General features: G+C 41.3%; 2 protein-coding genes across 4 annotated transcripts; one reads left to right on the forward strand and one right to left on the reverse strand.

The window, feature by feature from the left end:
• The first annotated feature begins 1325 nt into the window (after positions 1-1325).
• Positions 1326-7723, forward strand: LOC120655780 (probable magnesium transporter NIPA2). 3 transcript variants are annotated; one of them, XM_039933746.1, is made up of 10 exons: positions 1326-1535; positions 3055-3213; positions 3387-3555; positions 3968-4024; positions 4994-5084; positions 5158-5318; positions 5439-5566; positions 5651-5788; positions 6654-6746; positions 7257-7723. In XM_039933746.1, the coding sequence occupies exons 3-10, from the start codon at positions 3429-3431 to the stop codon at positions 7434-7436; spliced, it is 975 nt and encodes a 324-aa protein (XP_039789680.1). In that variant the 5' UTR covers positions 1326-1535; positions 3055-3213; positions 3387-3428; the 3' UTR covers positions 7437-7723. The 3 variants fall into 3 exon arrangements, with proteins under 3 accessions (XP_039789680.1, XP_039789681.1, XP_039789682.1); XM_039933747.1 differs by lacking the exon at positions 1326-1535 and adding an exon at positions 1841-1994; XM_039933748.1 differs by lacking the exon at positions 1326-1535 and adding an exon at positions 2207-2228.
• Positions 7724-13724: 6001 nt separating this feature from the next.
• On the reverse strand, positions 13725-19439 carry LOC120653509. Its single transcript, XM_039931237.1, has 7 exons — positions 19387-19439; positions 19228-19308; positions 19068-19151; positions 18874-18957; positions 18440-18787; positions 17852-18335; positions 13725-14643 (listed from the first exon to the last, which is right to left on the reverse strand). Exons 5-7 carry the CDS (start codon positions 18540-18542, stop codon positions 13725-13727), a joined length of 1506 nt encoding a protein of 501 aa, XP_039787171.1. The 5' UTR covers positions 18543-18787; positions 18874-18957; positions 19068-19151; positions 19228-19308; positions 19387-19439.
• Between the last annotated feature and the right edge of the window lie 2910 nt (positions 19440-22349).

Raw genomic sequence — 22349 nt, forward strand, 5'->3', positions numbered from 1 at the left:
GGGGTTAATAGGAAGCTAGAGCTGTGGAGACGCACGTTAGAGTCGAAAGGGTTCAGACTTAGTAGGACCAAGACCGAGTACATGATGTGCGATTTCAGCGCGACTAGGCATGAGGGGGGAGACGTTAGTCTAGATGGGCAAGTGGTGGTCCAAAAGGATACGTTTCGGTATTTAGGATCGGTGTTACAAAAGGATGGAGACATTGATGAAGATGTTAGGCATAGAATTTCAGCTGGCTGGTTGAAATGGCGGCAAGCTTCTGGCATCCTTTGTGACAAGAGGGTGCCACAAAAGCTAAAAGGCAAATTCTATAGGACAGCAATTCGTCCGGCGATATTATACGGTGCTGAATGTTGGCCTACAAAAGGACGACATGTGCAGCAACTGAGTGTAGCAGAGATGCGGATGTTGCGGTGGTTTTGCGGGCACACAAGGAGGGATAGAGTCCGGAACGAAGTTATTCGGGATAGGGTCGGGGTGGCACCAATTGAGGAGAAACTTACTCGGCATCGGCTGAGATGGTTTGGACATGTCCAACGAAGGCCTCCTGAGGCGCCGGTGCGTAATGGGATCCTTGAGCTAGTCGATAATGTAAAGAGGGGTAGAGGTAGACCTAAACTGACGTGGGATGAGTCGGTTAAGAGAGACCTTAAGGATTGGAACATCTCTAAAGAAATAGCTTTGGATAGGAGCGCTTGGAGACTAGCTATCAATGTGCCTGAACCTTGAACTTATTTCTTTCGGGTTTCATCTCTAGGCTACCCCAACTTGCTTGGGAAAAAAGGCTATGTTGTTGTTGTTGTTGATGAATCTGGTTGTTCGCTGTATCTCCTTCCAATCAAATTATGGTAGAGGCACATGTTCGCGTGTTAAAATCTTATTGGTCAAACCACAATTGGAAACATAGAAAAATCGGTAATCATTAACTCAGACTTGGTAAACATAATTAGAAACAACTAGGCTACAAACTCTTTGGCAAAAAAAAAAACTTACAAGCGTCGTCGCTAAGCTCGGGCCAGACCCATGAATGGTAAAATCCTTTTTTGTTGGGCTCAAATAGGCTATCGAGGCTCATCGTCTCAAGAAGGATTTTACTTGGCCCATCCAACCAGGTCGCAATCGCACGGGAGCAAGCCCACGAACTCACTCGGGTCCATTGGCTGGAAGCCACGTCATCGACAGCGTCGGCCAGCCCACGTCTGGCCCGTGCCAAGTCGGACCCCACTCCCCCCGCCCCCGACCCGTGCCGGCGCGCCACGTGTACCCACTACGCAAAAGCCGTTACCCCCCTCCCCCCTCAAAAGATCACAGAGCGAGAGAAAACGAAACGCCGTTGCCTGCCTCCCCACGAATCTCCCCGCCCTCCTCCCTCCCCTCTCCTCCTGGTGCCCGTCACGTTCTCCGCGGCGCCCCCACACCCGCGCTCGCCCCCGCCCGCCCGCCTCTTCGCCGCCGGCGTCGCCCAGCACCGCCGCCGCCGCCGCCAGCGGAGGCCGCGGGCCTCCCGCCCCGCCCGGTCGCCCAACGGAGGCAAGGTAACCGGCGCCTTTTCCTTCTCCCTTCTCTCTCGCTCGGATGCGATCGCCTGCCTGCCTGCCTCGCGCCGATCGGCCGGGCACGCCATTGCGTCCCGGCGCTGGCGCTTTTCCCCTTCCTCTCCCGTCGGGTTAGGCGGCGTCCCCACGAACATGCGGAGCTCCCTTTTTTTTTTCCTCCTGTTTTTTTTTGGGGGGGGGGGGGGGTGGATTCCTGAAAAATCCCCTCGATTTTCTGGGGCCGCGGGATTGTGCCTCTCTCGCCGCGTCGGTTTGGCTCCACGCGGTTTGCGCCCGTGCCTCACGGGGTTTGTTCGGCGAGCCACGTCCGGGGGGCGGTTCTCGCTCCGAGATCGCGTTCTGGTTCCGTTCCTTGCCCCCCGGTCCCAACTCCCAACAACTGAATTGTTACTTCATACCTTTTTCTTGTTCTCCTTGGATGATTTTGTGCCTGTCCAGGTAAAAAACTGTTCTAGTAGATAGTTATTGCTATTTATCGTTCCTGGTCACTGTTCCATACGTACTTGCCTTTTTCTCCTCTCCCCATTCCTAGTCTATAGGTTCCTGCTTCCTGGCGTATATACCAGGCTTTTATCACCTTTATGTGCCTGTTCAAAAGTTTCCTTTGCTCTCACGTGTCAAAACCCAAAATGTGCTGGAAAGATTAATGCTTCCTGCAGGGTTGTGAATCGGGTACCTTACTTATCTACATGTCTCTCTGTTCATCTTGTGGGGAACGGGGGGAATCGAATCATTCTTCTTCAACTTGGTTGTCTCGATTTTGGATTGGGTAGTAGACTTTTTTTGCTACGATTTTTCTACTCACCTCTTCAGTTATGCTCTATGAAACAATTTTGAATTTTATTCCCTATTTATGTTCTCTAAAACAGCCCAGAGGATTTGCTTTGTTAGATTGGAATTATCATGTTTCTTGGACACTTTTATCTTCTTTATGCTCCTTTTGGTATCAGATTTAGCCTCCTTTCTCGACGATGAATGATGCCTTTATGCGTGTTCATGGGTATCCTGAATTCTTTGATGACCCAGACCTATCTTACTTGCACCACACATCTAGTTGCAAATAAATCAATTCTCTTACCTGAAACTCGTAGAAAGTTAAGTTTGAGCTGTGCGGTAAGTTAGGTGCTGAAGCATTAGAATTTAGGTTTTGTCTTCTCCTACTCAAGTAGCGCCTCTCGATCTTCATTTTATTTTCTTAAGTAGGATACAAGCTCAATTCATGTGCTTTTCGACAAAAACAACAACTACAAAACGTGAACAAATACTGTTTCCTTGGTCTCTTACCGTTCAGTTTTATCCTGGTTACTATCCTACTTGATCTTAACAGAAAAGTCATTTTTTGTGAAGTTTTCTCTTTCCTTCACTTTTGGTTATGTAGTATCAGCAGCTAAATAATCCTTGGCTGTATTTGTCGCCTTTTGTTGTCATATCCACGATCAGTTTTCTTTATGCAAGTGTACGCTATTGCTCTAAGAGATTTCTTTCTTCCTGCATGCAGACTATGAGTTGGGTAGGTCCGAAGTTTTCAATCTGTTTGGGATTGTCTTTAGCAAGGACGTGAAGTAAAAGTGTCATTCAAAGAGTTCATTGTGATTCTGGTCAGTTGCTCTCTGTAGTGGATTTGGACCAAAAAAATCGAAACTGCAGGGGATCAAAGGTTGGTCATTTCATTTGTGGCATCTTCAGATGAATGCTTGTCATAATCACATATCATTTTTCCCGTCTTATGCAATTTATAAGGCACAATGAGTAGTGGTTGTTATTATTTATTATCTTTATGGTTTCTATTCTCTTTTATGTTCTGATTTATTTTTATCCTTTGGATTGTAGGAATTGGTTTTTTTGGCTCTTGACAGAAAATTTCCACCAGACATGGTGGCGTCTTTAGACAATGTGAGAGGCTTGACTTTGGCCATGTCATCTAGTGCATTCATTGGTTCAAGCTTTGTGATCAAGAAAGTTGGGTTGAAGAAAGCGGGGGATAAAGGGGTGCGAGCAGGTTGGCCTCTTCTTACAGCTATTTAATCAGGAACCCTTGGTAGTGCATACTGTTGTTCAGGCTTAGCATCATATCAATATGACTCTTAACTCTTAATACTTAGTGATGTGCCCTTGTGCTTGGGCTGGGTGTTGGTTTAGACCTAGTTTAGCTAGGTGGTTGTTGAGGTTTTAGCCCGGTTTCCCTAAATTAACCGGGCATGGGTTTTGTCTCATTTTCCTTAAAAATGAGGCCTTTGATCTGTGGTTTGCCACACTTTTGAATACAATTCAGGTGGGGATGCTCCCCCCCCCCCCCCCCGGTGACCATTAAAAAAAAATACTTAGTGATGTGCTCCGTATTTATGTTTTTGCCTTTTTATGTATATCCCTTTGATGCTTCTGATTTCCCTTCTTACACTAATGAACTGCAGCGTCTGGAGGTTTCTCATATCTATATGAACCGTTATGGTGGCTGGGAATGATAACTAGTAAGTGTCAATTATGATCATGCTTTTCCTTTGCAGGGATTTAACAGTTATGGTCATATTTCTATATGTTGCTGCTTGTAGTAAACTTGTACTGCTATTTGTAGCTCATTGCAGTTCTACTTGTTTTTTTATGTTTTGGTGTCACTCTGTATATGATTGATCTGCTTTTTGAGCTGGCTGGCTTCATAGCTTCTTGAGTTGTGCCACCTGCTCACTTACATTTACTTTATAATATTGTAACAGTGATTCTAGGTGTGTGTTTTAACACCTATATCTAATAGAATAGCACCGGAAATACTCCATGCTGCTAGTGTTATGTGGCTTCAACCTAAGTGCCAGAGGATCCAAGTGTACTGCATCTTTTTTTTTCTTCTAATTGTAGGAGAATGTCTATGCACTCTACAATGTTTGGTACTGTAACTATGCAAGTACAAGACACGCATTAGTAATAGTATACCGTGCTGTATAGTTAGGGATTAGGAAGTCTGCTGCTTGGATGATCAGCGGAGCATGCATATAATGTGTAACTTGATATCTTCTTGGGAATCTCTCATGCCTTAGTTCTAAAAAGGCTGAACATTGGTTTCAACTTACCTTGTTTGTTGGAATCCTGTCACTGCACTTGTACTTTCATGACTGATGGAAAAACTCAAAATGTTTGTTAAGAGTCTACCTACTTGCATTGGCAGTAACTGGAGCAATAAAGGCAGTGCTTATATCATCTGATCAAGAATCACTTAAAATCTACTGCATGCCGTCAATTTGCCTTTATATTTCTGTTCAATTTGAAGAATAGGGCACTAGTGCCATACAACCAGTGAAATATAAAACAATATTTCTGATATATATATATATATATATATATATATATATATATATATATATATATATATATACATGTCTAGCAACGTTCTATAATGATGGAACGGAGCTGCACTCTCCCTAATAATTTTGTTCTTTACCTTGCAGTGATTCTGGGTGAGGTAGCCAACTTTGCAGCATATGCATTTGCCCCTGCGGTACTTGTTACTCCTCTTGGAGCTCTAAGCATCATATTTAGGTAGAAGCCTGGCCATCTTCATGAATTTTTTACTCCTACCGTTGTGTTCCTGTTTAATGTTCTGCTCATGCAGTGCAGTGCTCGCACACTTCGTTCTGAAAGAGAATTTGCACATGTTTGGTGTTGTTGGTTGCATACTATGTGTAGTCGGTTCGATTGGTATAGTTTTGCATGCCCCAAAGGAGAGAAAGATCGATTCAATGAAGGAAATATGGCATCTTGCAACGCAGCCAGGTAGCTTACTGATCACCTACTCCTGTCACTATGGAGTCCCTTTCCTTTCTTCTTGTCTGCACTTGTTCTGTTTTACTGGACACTACATATTGACGCGTGTACATCATTTCTGACTTACAGGTTTCATTGTTTATTCATGCGTGGCGGTGGCCTGCGTTCTTTTTTTGATATTCCGGGTAGTTGAACGCTCAGGACACAGATTGATGCTTGTTTATATAGCAATCTGTTCATTGATGGGATCTCTTACGGTACATGAGAAGTGCATAACCTTCAGATTAATAAATAAAATCGATCCTTGATCTTTTATTAACAGAACTCTATGATTGGGACAGGTTATCAGTGTAAAAGCAGTTGCCATTGCTTTAAAGCTATCATTTAGTGGTTCAAATCAATTCATCTACATTCAGACATGGTTCTTCATAGTAGTTGTCACTATTTGCTGTTTGGTGCAGTTGAATTACTTAAACAAGGTATATAAGTGTTCTGGTGTACGGATACATTCTTGAAAATTGGTTTTCTGGAATTGTTGCACTCTCAAATATTATCTGTCATGCCTTGCATAGTTTTCTTTAATAATGTCATGTGAGCTAGGCATGAGTTTGCATACTTTGTTTCTATACTACCTCTGTCCCAAAATATAACAACTTTTAGACTTGGTCAAAGTCAAATGTTTTCATCTTTGACCAATAATGTCTTTAAAAAAAATTCTTTCAGATACAAAATGTTACATGTTAGATAGTTGGTTTCGTTGCGAATAAACTAATATCATTTTTATACTGTCAATCTTTTAATTTTTTTTTACCATATATAGTCAAAGTTTAAAAGGTTTTACTTGGGAAAAGCCTAAAGTTAGCTATATACTGGGACAAAGGGAGTATGTTGTCATGCCTTGAGACATTGATAGGTATATGCATCATTTCAACTTGCTTTACTTGTCTAATTCGATTTCATTGTGCTGAGCAAACAATCACCCTGTAACATCTTATGTTTGCATTTTTCTGATCTAGGCCTCAGTTTTTATTCTGAACAGGCGCATGTTCAAACAAACATATATTTTTAAGCATCACAATGGTTTAGATGAAAGCACTACAAGAGGTTTTCTTTGCACACAAGGAAATTTTGTAAAATTTCCTGTACCCTAGCTAGTTTGTCATCCAACCATAAATAGCACTTTTTTCTCAAGGACGTAAATAGCACACAATTCATTTTTTAAGATGTAAGAAATCACAATTTCAAGTTAATAACCAAGACGAAATAAAATAAATAAACAAACCTATGTTTAAACTCTTTTGCATAGTCTTTATTGTGTCTTTTCACCCTCTTGTTACTTTGTAGGCTTTGGACTCATTCAACACGGCTGTGGTTTCACCTGTATACTACGTGATGTTCACCATTCTTACAATTGTTGCTAACATGATCATGTACAAGGTGATCTCATTGTCCACTTGCGCATAACTTTTGCATGGTATTTTGGTCAATGCATGATATTTTATTTCTACTTGCCGAGAGGGAATTGGATGTCATAGTAAAACTATTGACTGATACAGGATAACTAGTTTGATGAGATGGTTTATTTCTCTGAATATAATAATTTGCGTCTTAAGGGTAGCTTGGAATATACATGAAATAAGATGCTGGCTTTTCTCTTTTATCTTGCAAATTATGAACATGAACCAATAATATATCTCAACTCAAAACTTCCATTTTCTGCAATCACAAAACATGCAAACAAAGGGTGAATTCTGAATTTGCAATTTTATTGGTATTGGAAGGAGAAGAATCCAACAATCTCTTTTTTGAATAATTAGACAATTAAGTAGTATTTTTTTGGCTTACATTGCTAGGTTTTATCCAAAATGGCAGATTATCCAGTATTCCCTTGGAAATGCTAATCCTAGAAAAAAAACTGATATACGTTCATCATGGTTTCCATTCCAGGACTGGGCCTCGCAGGCCGCAACACAGATTGCGACGCAGCTTTGCGGATTTGTGACCATTGTCGCAGGGACCTTTCTACTTCACAAGACTAGGGATATGGGTAATCCACCACCGCCTGACCAAGTTTGCCTGGAAGAAGCTAGAGAATGTGCTCCACGGTCAACGAACAGCTCTAGCTGAAAGTATAACATGTACTAAACATGATATCTGTCTCCTCTCTAGACTCTGGTGGAGTTTTGGCTGTAGATATATTAGGAAAGATTGAAGATCGGGGTGCCATTGATTGAACGATTAAGACTTTGTCTAGTAGTGGGACATACTGCTGAAGTTTTACCTTTTTTGCACCAATGAAGTGTATGAAAAAACACAAAATCTTGTCGACATAGGATTAAAGAAAATCTGTGTAGATGGATAGTTAACCTTTGCTTAATAGTTTATCACATGTTTTCGTTTTTTTTACCGAGACACTCAGATTCTGTGTTTCTCCTCTCTGGTTTTGGCAGCAAAGTGGATCCTTTGTTTAGAGAGTGCAAAACTTAAATTTTCCTGTGAATTGGATGGTGAAAGTTGATGATCTGAAATCCTCACTGGAACGGTTTACGAACATGTACCTTGACTGCACACAAAATATATAAATTGCATCGTTCAAGTGAGTGTACATGGTGAGTATGAGGCACGCCCGCTGAAAACATTCTCAAACTCACTTGGGTCATATGCAGCATCTAGATATATGCTATATCTAAATACATAGTAAAATCTATATATCTAGATTTGTCGAAACGGACCTACAATTTGGAAGGAGTACTTTGCAAACAACGAAATTAACCTAAGGCCCGAAAATGGGTTGAATTGGAATCAATTTCCTAGGCAGCTTGTTTGTCTCGACCATGAATTGGAAAGTGAGATCCCAAGCCTTTCTACAGCGTGAAATGTTGGCCCATGTTTTCATGGCCTAAGAAGTGGAAACTGATTACATCTGCTCATCGTCTCCCTCCCAACTAGGGTTACATAGTGCTCCCCTCCCCCCCCAAAACACAGAGTCCCAATTCTATGCAACTTCGGACGTTCATACATCAGCTCGTCTTTATGGGGGATAATAGGTTTTTTATGGAGCTGGTAGCGCCTGGACGGTATGAATTCCCACTGTAACATTGACTTTGTTGCATGCAGCATCATGAGGATTTATTTTCACTGTTTATTTGTTTGCTTGAGAGAAACTCGTTCCTTATTTACTTGCGATTCACAGACTAAACACGGTAATTTGTATTGCACGAGGAGATTCCATGGATGGAATAAACTTATTACCCTCTTGCAACATCGTATATTGGCATAAACATTCTCAAATAATAGCTGGAACATCAGAAAATTCTAGTTGCAACATTACAAAACCACACCAGCAACATCTCATATGAATTCAAAAATCTCAAATCTCAAACTAACATATAAAACTCATCTCCTATTGTTAAAAAAATTCCAAAAACACAGTTGCAACTTAAGAAAATTACAACTGCAACATGAAAAAACCACAATTGCAACATCTCATATTAATTTTTAGAAAATCCCTATATCATGGTTGCAGCATCATGAAATCACAATTGTCACATAGCAAAATCACAGTTGAAACAACACAATTCATCTCACCACCTAGGTGGGATGTGTTGACGCCAAAATTTTTTAAGGATAATTTTGGTAAGAAGGTTGGGGCTGATGAAGAGTCCCGGAAAAATCAAATGGTCTGTTCGGTCAAGACTGGGTCGAGGGTGATGCAAGCAAGGTCAAGGGCCCCGTGAAAGGAGCTGTGGTGGATGAGTGTGAATCGGACTAGGAAGTGACGTCATTAGGAGATCTAGGAGCCCGATTCAGTTTCAAAAAGTCTTTGTAAATATGGCAGATTTAGTTATTTTTTCGAAACAAGTTTGTTGTGGCGTGGTGGATTATTAGGAGTTCTGGTTTCAAGGTATAAATAGTAGACTTCAGGATTTGTAAAGGATATCCAATCAACCAATACACTTTTTTCGGATTCATGTCAAAAACCTTAGGAGTAGGAGTAGGAGTAGAGTAGTTTTGGAGACTTTTTCAGTATAAAGGGTTGTATCGCTGCGATCTCCGGTTTGCTCGTAAGCATCATCTTACCAGATTATCTAAGCTTTAATTACTAGTGCTTCGTTGTAGTTTTCTTTAGATAATCTACCAATTTATCCAATCTGTTTTATTTTGAACAAGGCTGGCATTGCTTCAGTCTCTTTTTTATTTTACTTGAGTTCAATCTCGGTTGGGTCCGATCTCATACGAGTTTTTATTATATTTCACAATTTATCTCGCGTTGATCATGGATCTATAGCCTCTTGATTAACTCTTTTTCACGCAGAATTCTGATAGCTGATAGAACATGTGATCTTCACCTTGTTCGAAATCAACCAAATCATATACCTTGTTATAGTTGATCTTATTGGCTAGTTCATTTAATTTAGTTTCACTATCTCAGACTGTCTTGGTTAGGTCCGATCTTTAAATAGTGTTATTAAGTTGGATTTTATTGGTTTGGTTTGATCTACCATAACTTGAGTTATCTCAGACTATCTTGGTTAGGTCCGATCTTTGAATAGTGTTATTAAGTTGGATTTATGGGTTTGGTTTGATCTACCGTAACTGGAGTTATCAATCGGCTGTCTTAACCAATCGCACCGATCTTTGAATAGTGTTATTAAGTTGGATTTTATTGTTTTGGTTTGATCTACCGTAACTTGAGTTATCAATCGACTGTCTTAACCGATCGTAGATGCAAGTCATAAGTAAACATTTTTGTAACTAAATTCATTGGCAGGTTTTACTCAATTTGTTGCCCTGGCTGTTAGTACTATCTCAGTTAAGTTCGATCCGATTAATGGTGATGGTAAGTTGGGTTTAACAAGCTAGATGTGTTTCTTTACAATTATTAGGTTTGCATTTGATTCTAGCTGTCATCCATGACGGCTCTATAGCCTATGACTCCGTCTAAGTATAGGAGGACGGTTTGGCCAATGCTCACGTTTATGGAACTACTATTCAGAATCTCAGCCGATATGTTTCTTGTTATTTACTGATTAATTTTTCGGAGTAAAATGCACTAGAGGTCCACCAACTTGTAAGAGTGTGCTATTTAGGTCCACGAACTCCAAAAGCATTTTTAGATCCATCAACTTATAATTCATGACACTTAGGTCCATAAACTATGAAAGTGCATTTTTAGGTCCATAAACTTGTAATTTGTGTCATTTAGGTCGATAAACTCCGAAAGTGCATTTTTAGGTTCACGAACTTCATCCATGAGCAATCGTGTGGTTGCAGACCCTTAAAGGTCGCCCTGATATAGCTTTCCATGAATATCTTTCAACCTCTCACCGAGAACCACTCTGGGTTGACCCAAGTCTAAAATCGTCACAAGATTTTTCGCCACAACAACTTGCACCACCATATCCGGCCACTCACGCCACGGAGGATATAATATCCCCTATCACGGTACACATGTTGTTGAGTCCCGCTATAACCTCCTCCATCTTTCCAGAGCAATCACTCCATACTCTCCACCCATATTATGGGGTTATATATGGATATAAGCTCCAGAACTCACCAATGGTGGTCCGGAAGCCCCCTTTGAATCCCAGTATATGTCAATAACCTACAAAATAAGTCTTTCATCCCCCCTCTCCCCTCTTGATTTGAAATTGGGGCTCAAATTTCACCATTCTAACGAAACTCCAGCAATGTGTGGGAACCGTGTAGATTCATATTGGGGCAATATCAGTGCATGAAGGCTAGGTGACACAAATTACACGTTTATGGACCTAGGAATGAACTTTCAGAGTTCGTGGACCTAAGTGACATAAATTACAAGTTTATAGACCTAGAAATACAATTTTTGAAATTGATGGACCTAAGTGACACCCTCCTACAAGTTGATGGACCTTTGGTGCATTTTACTCTTTTTTTTCCTTATCAATTACAAGTCAAATTGACTAGCACACTGCGAACCGAACATAGGACCTGCACTGGAAATAAGCAGAGCTTCCAGACCTTAGCATGTCATGCTCCACAATATTCACCGCCCTGAATTTTGCGTTGGATCAGGATGTCACAAACCCAACAGATGCATCATAAATTTTAAAACTTATTATAAACCAAAACGATGCAGCTCAAAATTTCAAACATGATCAGCAGTAAATGCAACATGACACATATAGGCTAGTCTTCATTGATACAGAGATGTTGGTTGGCTAAGATATCTGAAAAGAGAAAATTTCTTTCGGATGAATATGGTGTTGAAAAATAATTACATTGGGTAAAATTTTCGCTGAACCTATCAGTGGATATACACAATTTTGGAATTGGTATATTTATTTTTCAGATGAACTAGTAAGGTACACGTGCGACACGCACGTGTTTGAAAAACAATGTTGAAAAAAAAACGCACGTGTCCCTCAGGTTGATTGGAGATGAACAATCCACAGGCAAAATTATTTTGATTTTACAACATGACCTGGAACAACAAAATCATTGCGTTAGGCCAGCGGATTAGGTGCCTGCAGACTGTTAGAGTGTTGGACTGTACGGCATCTGGTCTATATTATTACAATAGTATTGCATCATGTGCAGAGCAGTTATATTAATATCAGCACGGACACACAAATAGACCATAAAATCGAAGCTGTGGAGAACTCAGCTCATCGATAGCCGTTTAAATGTCATCCTGAAAATAATAGAGTAGGTTTGCTCGTTTAGTAAAAAATAAAACGTAATATAAGACCATAATCAAATAAACCAGATTATTAAAAGTAGTATTGAGCTAACCTTCTTCAACTTTGCAAAACATCTCTGAATATTTTTTTTATTCTTCTACCAATAGGATCAGCATCCTTATTAGGTTTAGCAAGCAACCATGTTGTCTTTCTAGAGACTCCTCTAGAGAGCGCCACATATAACTGACTATGTGAGAATACTGGATCAGGGAGGTATATACCAACATTCGGGATGGTCTGACCCTGTGCCTTGTTAATTGTCATGGCAAAGCTTAATCTGATTGGAAACTGCTTTCGTTTGAATTTGAAGGGAAGCGTAATATCTTCCGATGGAGACATTGGTATCCGAGGTATAAAAATCATGTTACCATCATGTTGCCCATTTACTATCTCACAATCAATTGCGTTGTTGTCAAACCCTTTGACAACCAACCGAGTACCATTACACAGTCCGTTATGAGGGTCAATGTTGCGAAGAAGTATAACAGGGCAATTCTTTTTTATTTTAAGCTCATGAGGAGGAAGTCCATTTGGGGTTATTGAGTTGAGAAAATCAAGCGGATAATTGTTATGGGAGTCATCATCAACAAAATCATGGCTATAGTAAACTTTTTTGCTCATTCCTTGTTGAAAGAATTGCACACTCATGCATATATGCTAGTGAAGTCCACTTTGATTCAAGGGCAGGAAACACACGATCAATGAGCATGTGAATTGATTGGTCAGATTCATACTCAATCAATATGTCATCTGGAAGTTGCACATAGTCATTTGCGAAACTTTCTTCTGTACCATTACCGATGCGTAACAAGAATTTCGAGAACCAGATATCACTTTGAGCTCTCATGTTCTGTTGCAATTTTATAATTTTTATATTGTTCCATATGTAAGACCATAACATTGTGGCATCCGTGATCTGTGCTCTAGTACCCCTAGGAACAATAGGTAAGACTTGTCTAAAATCGCCTCCAAAAACAATGACTTTGCCTCCAAATGGCTCAACGCTTCTAGTAATATCTTGTAATGATCTATCTAGAGTTTCAACTGCTTGTCTCCGTGTCATAGCAACTTCGTCCCATATAATGAGCGATGCCTCGCGCAATAGAGAAGCAGTTCCACTTTGCTTTGTAAAATTGCAAACAGAATTTCACTCAAGCTTGATGGGAATTTTGAACCTGGAGTGAGCTATACGAGCACCTGGCATAATTGATGCAGCAATACCAGACGTCGCGGTGGCAACTGCAATTAAGTCCATTGACCGAACCTTAGCTAATAATGCTCTATATAGATAAGTCTTTCCGGTCCCACCAGGACCATCCACAAAAAAGACTTTGCCCCTCTTATTAACTACATGATCAAGTATTTCATTAAACCCCGACCGCTGGTCCGAATTCAGTGTCTCTATTAATTTTAGATCCTCATCCCGCACTTCAATCTTTCTCTCCTCTGTTAGCTCTCTGTAGTAGTCTCTGGTTGTGTCATCTGTATTTATTAGATATATAATGATTAGTAGTCTATATATATAAAATGAAACATAAGCATATAGTATATTAGGTACACTTCCCCTTAGCGTTATTATATTAATAAGTACAAACTATGACTAAACAGAAACTATGGCGTTTGAAAAAATATATGGAGTATAAAACATATAGTAAGTGCGGATAATATACATGATGTAAAATACTAAAGCTGTTTATTTATTATACAAAAAATTCAGTATCTCCATAGCAGTAAACCCACCTGATTCATCAATGTTAGGAAGACCGTAACTTTTAATATCCTTTCCCATAGAGCGTACAATATCTGCTATGTCACGCAACACTAATTGTTGTGCATAGATTGAGTTTCCATGCACACGACGATAGTCCTCACCCAAAGCTTCCACATGTTTGTCCCATAGAGCACGGATATTGGTGTATTCACAGAACACAATAATGGTGGCAAACATTCTTCTAAGAGCAGAAGGCATTTGAAAGGCTCTAGCTTCAGTTAGTGCTTCATCTAGAGACCTATCAGTCTCAGCAAGACCAAGTTCTTCACATGCATCTTTAAAACTTGCCTTGACTACACCACAAACAGATCTAACTGAATCAAATGAAGTTGGACCCCTGACATGGTTTAGAAGCATCCGAAGGTAATATATTTCACCTTCAGAAGGATATGCATATACCAGCCTCCCGATCTGAAAACACCTTTTCCTAGGCTTCCACAGTTTCTTAGACTTATTCCAAGTATAATGTTCCGGGAATTCTCGGTATAGATATTTTCGTGCATTTGGATCTTCAATGTTCATTCTGAAAAACTCGGTAAGTATTGATCTCTGTGATTTAGCTCGCTCAAGTACGTCTTCAAGGTTGTCATCATCATTGAATGGAACCATATGCATACCAGGGAGGTGCACCTGCATTTGTAAAATAGGTGGTGACATGGAGTACATAGGAAATCTAAACAACCGATATACTGCTTCTATAGCTATGATGCATCTAGCCTTCCTGTACTGCTTGATCTCATTAACCTCTATAGGACCATTCTCTCCACTGTTCTGGACTGTAAATGATGCACAGTCAGTTCCCTTGTATATGTATTTGTAGATGTACTTTATAGATTTTATACTGCAGCAAACCTCAACATTAATATGACAATTATAACGCATTAGTATGGTAGGGTTATATGGAACAACCCATCGATTATCCAACCAATTTTTCCTGATATAAACCTTTTGTCCATCTTGCCTCCTTCTATATATGGGATATGTGTCTTTCCCTTGTTGAGTCGCTTCACAAAACTGACGAGGATATTTGAAACGACATGCTCCATCTACCATACATCGACACTTTTTGTTAAGAGCACCACATGGTCCATGCATCATGTGTTTACACACAAGCCGGTGGAGTTCAAGATACTTCTTTTCATCGAGAAGCTTTGCTGAAATATACTTATCAAAATCATCAGGCCCGCTAAGCTTAGCACTCTTATCCATAATCAAGAGAAAGTGTTCATGTGGTAATCCTCTCTTCTGAAACTCTGTAACATGAGCCCAAGTAGAAACTTTGCCAAAGTGACCTTTTTTTAATCAAAAAGTCATGAAGATCCAAAAGCTTTGCATGATACACCCTTGCTACAATGTCTGGTCTGTCCTGAGGAGTTTGTCCAGGCAGCAAGAGTTGAGTAAACTTGGATTATGCCATGGTTGTAGCCAAAACCGTTGCTACATATTTACCATGCAAAATAGGTTGTTAGTACGAGGGCATATATGCAAAACCAACCTTTCTCCTTTGCGTACCCATTGTTTTGCTAGCCTCAAAATGTTTGGCATATCAATTACCTACCCCGGGTATCGATATCCACCTTCACCAGACAATTCCCCTCACAACAAAACCCAAAATATCCACAGTGAACCTATCCATCTCGAATGGTCTATCCATGCAATGCTCCCTTCCAAAAACTCTACCATTATGGAGTGTGGGTCATCTTCCTTAAAAAAAACTGGAGCTGAAGCAATGAAAAAAAAATAGAGAGACAAGACCCATACCTCCACTCACAAGAGTTGAAATAAGGGGCTCAAATAAAAAGACCAAAAATTTTCTAAGTGTGAGTCCATTTCCTCCCTCTCCCCTGAACATTTTACCTTCCATAAGATCGGGATTTGATCGAGTACCAACCTTCTGCGAACCACTCTTCGGCTCGGCAAAACAGGTAACCAAGGTATGCAACACTCTCCCTACCTAAAACTCCACAAATCAGCCTTAGAGTAGGAAGAAGATAGTCAAATTGTCCGACCATGGTGAGGATCATACACCTCGAGCGACTTGAGAGTACCATCGGGGAATCTTAAACCACTTTTGAAAAAACTGCAAAACTCCGAGATAGGAACCTGAACAGGAGGCAGGAGATATTCCGGTGCAGGTTGTTCAATCTTTCAACCGCCTAAGACAAAGGATGAAATGCGAGTAAGCCCCATCTCCAGAAACCAAGGTATGAGCCAACTTATTCAAAGTACATATGAGTTAGAGTATTATGTTGTGCATAAGGTTTCTGCAGGGTATGAGTATTGATGCAACTCCTGATCCACCGAGCCTCAGGTTTAGCTTTGCTCGAGGACGAGCAAAAGTTTAAGCTTGGGGGGTGTTGACGGCCATTATTTCCCATTTTGACCGTCAACTTCTCGTGAATAACATGAGTTTTACACCATGTTCCATACATATTTTGCTTATTTCTAACAAGTGCAACAAGTTTTGGATGAGTTGTGGTCGCAGGAACTAGTGTACCCAAAATCATGAAAAATGGGCAAAATCCCAGGCCGACCGGCCTACCCTAGGCCGGCCGGCCTGGCACCTCAGCATACCATGCCACGAAACTTTGCCAAAGTGATCATGAGCACCAATCCAAGCCAATCCAATTTGTTTCCGTCCAAAATTCACAAACAAAGACTGAAAGTCTTGAGCAATGGAAGGTTGGGTCCACTTTCAGTGTCCAAACACAGTTTCAAGACCTAAACCGCCTTGAGCAAGAATGTGCAACCGTTGATTGATGTGTCGGTGAAACGGAGGGCTAAGAGGATCCAAACCCAGGCCGGCCGGCCTAAGGGAGGCCGGCCGGCCTAACAATCATGTGCTTTGGACCCAATCCTCTTCCACCGAATTTCAGGAGACAATCCAAGCCGTCCACAAAAAGTCGGTGGCCAGATGGTGGGATCCCCAGGCGGAGGCCAGCCGGCCCCACCTTGCAGCGGCTCGTGCTCAACTTCGTATGGAAGTTACATCAACCATCCTAGTTGCTTACAACACACGCGCTCACCTCGTACCGACCTTGGAGCACTATAAATAGAGAGCAACACCCTCACTCTCAACACACACACACACCAAAAGGAGCTCTCTTCTCTCACTTTTAGTTTCTAGAGTAGGTTAGGTAGTCTGGGAGTTAGAGTTGGGTCGAGCTTGTCTCGGGATTCCGGAGTCGTCATCGGAAGTCGGGTATAAGCTCTTGTATCTTTTCGTTTGACATTTATCAATATAAGTTATCTTCTTTATCTTTTCGAGTCAGCTTTACCTTCCGCATTTATTTACCTTTCCAAGTTAACTTACTTGTGTGCAGAAGTAATTCCTCTAGCTTAGGCTTTGTACCTATCTTGTTTATCGGGATCTTACCTTACAGGTTTTCTCACCCGGACTAGGGAGGTTCAAGTTAGTTCCCTAGGTTGAGGGGGATTTCTCTTGTTAGCTATAAGAAAAATCCTAACACCGAGAGCAGACGTAGTGTTTGAGCTTAGTGTTAGCTAGAAAGTGTGTTCCACCCCACGGAACCGTTGTGGTAGGCGGCAGGTGGTGACAGCCCTGTCCGTCTCTTGTAGTCCACCACGTTCGGGTATTTTCATAGCAGTAGTTGCAGGTTGCCGTTGGACTCCCCTCTCACCCCTTTCTGAAGTCCTTCCTTTTCCAGCCGCCAAAGTAAGCTCTAGGTTCCCGATAACTAGTTAGAAGCAAGGTTTAGTCTAGAGAGGCTAGCTCGATAGTTTAGAAGTGTTTTAGGAGTCTTTCTCGCTCATTGTCCTCCCAACTGCTTACCTCTCTAAGGATTAGAGTCTCCTGTGTCAGATGGTCATCGTTGGCCATTATCTTATCTATCATATCAGGCTTACCCCCACTAAGATAGTCGGTTGATATCCTTAGTAAAGATTATCATTCGATTCTTCGATACTCTTTATCCATAGTGCTTCCCTGAGGAAATATGATACCCTGGAATACTCCAAGGTGAAGTGCTACAGCGGTGATTCTGTGCGCTTGCGGAATCCATATTCTATTGAGCGTAAGAAACACCAACACTTCCCAGCCAGTCTCACCACCAAGATAGAATACAGGATAAGCCAATGGATCATAACATCCATAATACGCCCTTATGAAATGTGGATGCCCACTATTTGGATATACCATAATACTTCGAGTAAACTTTTGTTTCTCATCAGTACCATCTTCCCATATAGCAGCGACCTGCTCAATTGCAGGTGCAATGTATCTGCATTGGTCAACCGATATACTTGTGTTCAGCTCAATCTTGAACTCGTCCAATCTCTGCATTTGCCCCAATCTTATGAAAACTCGCACATATGGGTTGCCATCAAGAATTCTTAGTATGGATTTTATTAGATTTGAGTCAAGATGAGGAGACCGCTTGATTTTGTGTGCCATAGTTTGATCTGTATCATAAAAATAAAGCTGCATATGTCGCGGTCCTTGTCCTCCAGGCTTCAATTGATCAAGTTTATGGTAAATTTGGCCATGCACCTTGAAACAGTAAACCCCAGTACCTACATGTTAGTTTGAACACAAGAAATCTAATTACAATTCCATATCAGATTTTATAACATTGGGTAACATATATACTAATGAAATGAATATGTATCTAGATTACCAGCAGCAGTGGTAACCCGTCGGTCAACAGAAGCATCAAAGCTGGTGAATGAGAAATGTGAGTTGAAGTACCGGATGTTGTTTCTAAAATATTGCGCGTCCATATCGTTCTGGCTGGTGAATAGACGACGTAGTTCATCAGAAATCGACACTGTAAATATATTAACTTTTTCCTGCCTGCAACAAAAGCCAGGACCTTCACCTGGAAACCTTTTTGCTCCACAGTACTCGCAGATAGGAACCTTGCATAGCACAAAATGCCTAGTAGGCAGGTCCTTATAAACTGCATCATACGAACTATTGTTTAATGGGACCACATCAGGATCCCTACAGGTCTTGTACTGTACATCTGCTACAAATAGATGAAAGGGTAAAAAAGTGAGCATATATTAAAGATTCTCTACCCCCTCTTTCCCCGATGTAAATGTTTTGTACCTCGTTCGTGGAACACCCTAGCATCGTCGTCTACATAAGTTGCCTGATCATACTCTTCAGGTTGTCTACAATCCAAATCTTCTTCTGCGTATAAAAGGCAATATTGTTATCCTACATGTACATTCTTAACCGCTCCAGATTCGTGCATGGTAAATAGGAAGACAACCAGATTATTATTCATCTATTGGTTTCACCTTCTAGAGCATCGGGAGCATTATCAGGATTCCAAATACCAGAATCATAAGTTGCACCTATATTGGGATTAGCAACCTCAATACCTAAATCACGGATCCATCGTACCAAAGTGTTAGTTTAATATTAATTCTACATAGTTGAAAATACAAATTCACTAACCTCTGGACGCACTTCGAGTGACAGGAACGTTGGTCAATACATATTGCACTGATCCAAGTAGTTTTGATGCGGAGAACGAATCTATAGAAACAGTAGAGGATTATTTGAAAAAATTGAACAACTCGGCTGTGAAAACTTAATAAATATAACCTTAATTACCTTCATCATTCAAGTTTCCAGACTGGATATTATGATTAGGAGTACGAGTACGAGCCAAATTCTTTTTAGTTATCTTTTCCTTCTTTTATTCAGCAGACATGTTAGCATATCTGTTTCTGTCCCTCTCCCTTTTCAATTCTTCCAATGTCTTCTCGTAAACATCGTTACCATCATCTGAACCATTGTAAGCAGAATGCATGAGTACAGGATGGTTTTTGGATACCAGGATGAAATTATCTAAAATAACCAGATTTTTAATACAAACCTTGGCTAACAGCGCCAGACTTTAAGCTGGTCATTATAAAATCTGAATTCCTAGGAATGAACGCCCCGTCATCTGTACGATAAAGCCAACCTGACTCGGAGACATCCACAAATCCGTTTATAAATGCAGGAGTCGCACCACCAATGATCTCTATTAATAATCAAATAGTTTTATAACCCCAAAAATGTGTTTGAAAGTCACCTGAGGTTGTTTCGTTGGATGGAAGCACGTCCAAAACTGGTGTACAAAACGTGTCACCTCCGTGTAAACCTATCAATGGTGACAAAATTAAGTAAATAAATTGAGTAAAGAAATTATGGGTGTTCAAATTAATCAGTACCCTAGTTATTACCAGCATTAGCAACGAGTGTACGCATCTCTGGCGCAAGATTGCTATTTTTTTTCATTGCGTAAGCCTCCCTTCTCTTGCATTCCTTTGTGCTTTCTGCTCATCAGTTAACTTTGCATATCTTTCTCTGGCCTTTTGACGTTTCGTTTCCAACGCAGCAAGAACTGTTGCATATAATAGAATCAGGAACTTAACTTGTGCCATAAACAATCAGTGCACATATAAAATATTTAGCACCAAAAGAGACACGTGTTATTTACCACGGTCATGATCGTCAGGCAGTGCTGCCACCGTTTGCGCTCTGTGTCTTTTCAAACCGCGTTCGCTACGGCCGTCGGGTTGATTGGTGATATCAGGCAAGGGTTCTCGTTGGTTCATGTTAACCTAAAATTCCATAGCAAGTCCAGAAAGATAAGAAGAAACACACACGAATGTTAAGATCAAACAAAGATGCATCATTCTTTTCTGGTATGGATAGCCATCCTCTTGAACGATGCACCCTCCACAGGGTGTTTTCGGTAAGTTTGACAAGGCACAATATAATTCATCAAAATTACAAATACATATCGGGACTAATATATGCTTAAGCTCGTGCTTGTCCAAGAATGGTGGCCGGCTGTGAGCCGAAATCGACAGCAACGTATCCAACCCATAGGGGAATCCAGAGAGGAGGTCGCATGAGTTTCATTTGACTGCCTAGCTACCTGTTACAGGCTATCACCGGAATCAGCCACCGAGGTTTAGGCTTAGGGTTCGGCGCCGCGGCTCGAAAGGGTGGCTCTGGAGGCGGCAGCACCAGCGCCGCAGTTCGGTACCAGCGTGCAGCCCTAGCGGAACGGTGGGGGATCCACGGCGCGTTCGCGCGCGCCGGAGCCAAAGGTCCGCGGCCTCCGCGTCGTCGCGCAGTCCGACGGCCTCCGCGTCGTCGCGCAGTCCGGCGACCGCGTTGCACGGCGCGGCGACGAGCGGTGGAGCCAGAGGACGCGCGTACGCGAACTCAAGAGTCAGAGGATGTCCTAGCGTCTGCGGCCTCCGCGTCGTCGCGCAGTCTGGCGGCGGCGTGGCACGACGCCGCCGCTAGTGGTGGAGCTAGAGCGGCGGCGGCCTTGCACCCGCAACCTCGAGAGAGGATCACGGCGTCCGGCAGCAGCAGCGTATGCGCGGCCAACAAAATCAGGAGCCAGAGGACGGCGGGATGCAAGGCCTGGGGCGGATGGAAAGAAATCCTTGATTCCGTGATGGACGCAAGGATGCCAAAATTTGAAACGCGGACGATGCGGGCGGGTAGAACCTGGCGCGGATCTGTAGCTGGGTCCAACATCTGTCAAGTGGGGTTCCCATGAGAGGTATAGGGTAATTTATTTAGGTACATGCTAATTACAATTCTTTTGGATCTTTATAATAGAAAAAAAATAGATAGATAGTTAGATAGATAGATAGTACCTACAACGGACCACCTCCCTTTTTTTGAGCAGGCATGATTTCCGAAACCTTTGATAGATCAATGGCGGTCTTGTGCACATAAAATTAATTATTGAGAGAACAAAATCCTAAATGCAGTTACCTGACTTACCACTCCCTTTGGTAGTAAGCATAGTCTATGCCATATTAACATGTGAAGCATTACTTCACTGGAGAAATGCACATCAGAGTGGCATAATGACGAGACTTGATCTCGATCTTCGATGTTCAACAAAATGACTAGGTGAATTTCAGCTAAGATCATGTTTAACATAGTAGGCTATATCAGTTTCGTGGAGCTGTCTCTATACCCACTGCAGTAGAAAAAACACACTATAGCGACGCTAATAGCGTTCTTTTTTGGACCCTGCAGCTAAATCCTATAGCCTGCTATTTAAAACATTGGCTAAGATAACTAGCTACGATCAGCTCGATAACTAGTGCACAAGAAGCCAACGACTATCTCTAACGTTAGCATGAATTAAGGATTCGGCCAATCATACTATCAAACAATCAACGTACATAGCCTGCACGTGAAGTAGCAGCAGCACAGGTTGGATTCTATTGAAGCAGCCGCTTCCATAATTCTTGGGGCAATCACAAGATCAAATAAAAAAGGAAGAGAAACACACTCTGAATTTATTAGCACACATCTAAAAAATAGGTTGACTTATATACCATCGAAAGTCTTTCAGTTGTTTGGATACAGATGTATTTATACTTCCTCCGTTTCAAATTGTACGTTATTTTGGCAATCTCGATACATACTTTTTGTTATGTATTTAGACATAGTGTGTATATCTAATGCATAGCAAAAGTTATGTGTCTAGATTTACATAAATGGCCTACAATTTAGAATGAAGGTAGTACTAGAAACAACCCTTCTAG

The sequence above is a fragment of the Panicum virgatum genome, chromosome 1N, assembly GCF_016808335.1.
Source record: "Panicum virgatum strain AP13 chromosome 1N, P.virgatum_v5, whole genome shotgun sequence".
Classification (NCBI taxonomy): Eukaryota; Viridiplantae; Streptophyta; class Magnoliopsida; order Poales; family Poaceae; genus Panicum; species Panicum virgatum.

Bases quoted from the DNA above. Each gene is read 5' to 3' on its own strand.
- LOC120655780 (XM_039933746.1), top strand. From the start codon at position 3,429: ATGGTGGCGTCTTTAGACAATGTGAGAGGCTTGACTTTGGCCATGTCA. The intron at 5,789-6,653 runs GTATATAAGTGT...GTTACTTTGTAG, and splicing joins AGTTGAATTACTTAAACAAG to GCTTTGGACTCATTCAACAC. The intron at 6,747-7,256 runs GTGATCTCATTG...TTTCCATTCCAG, and splicing joins CTAACATGATCATGTACAAG to GACTGGGCCTCGCAGGCCGC.
- LOC120653509 (XM_039931237.1), bottom strand. From the start codon at position 18,542: ATGGACGCGCAATATTTTAGAAACAACATCCGGTACTTCAACTCACAT. The intron at 18,336-18,439 runs GTAATCTAGATA...ACTAACATGTAG, and splicing joins ACGGGTTACCACTGCTGCTG to GTACTGGGGTTTACTGTTTC. The intron at 14,644-17,851 runs GTTGGTGTTTCT...GGTTTGCTGCAG, and splicing joins GGTGAGACTGGCTGGGAAGT to TATAAAATCTATAAAGTACA.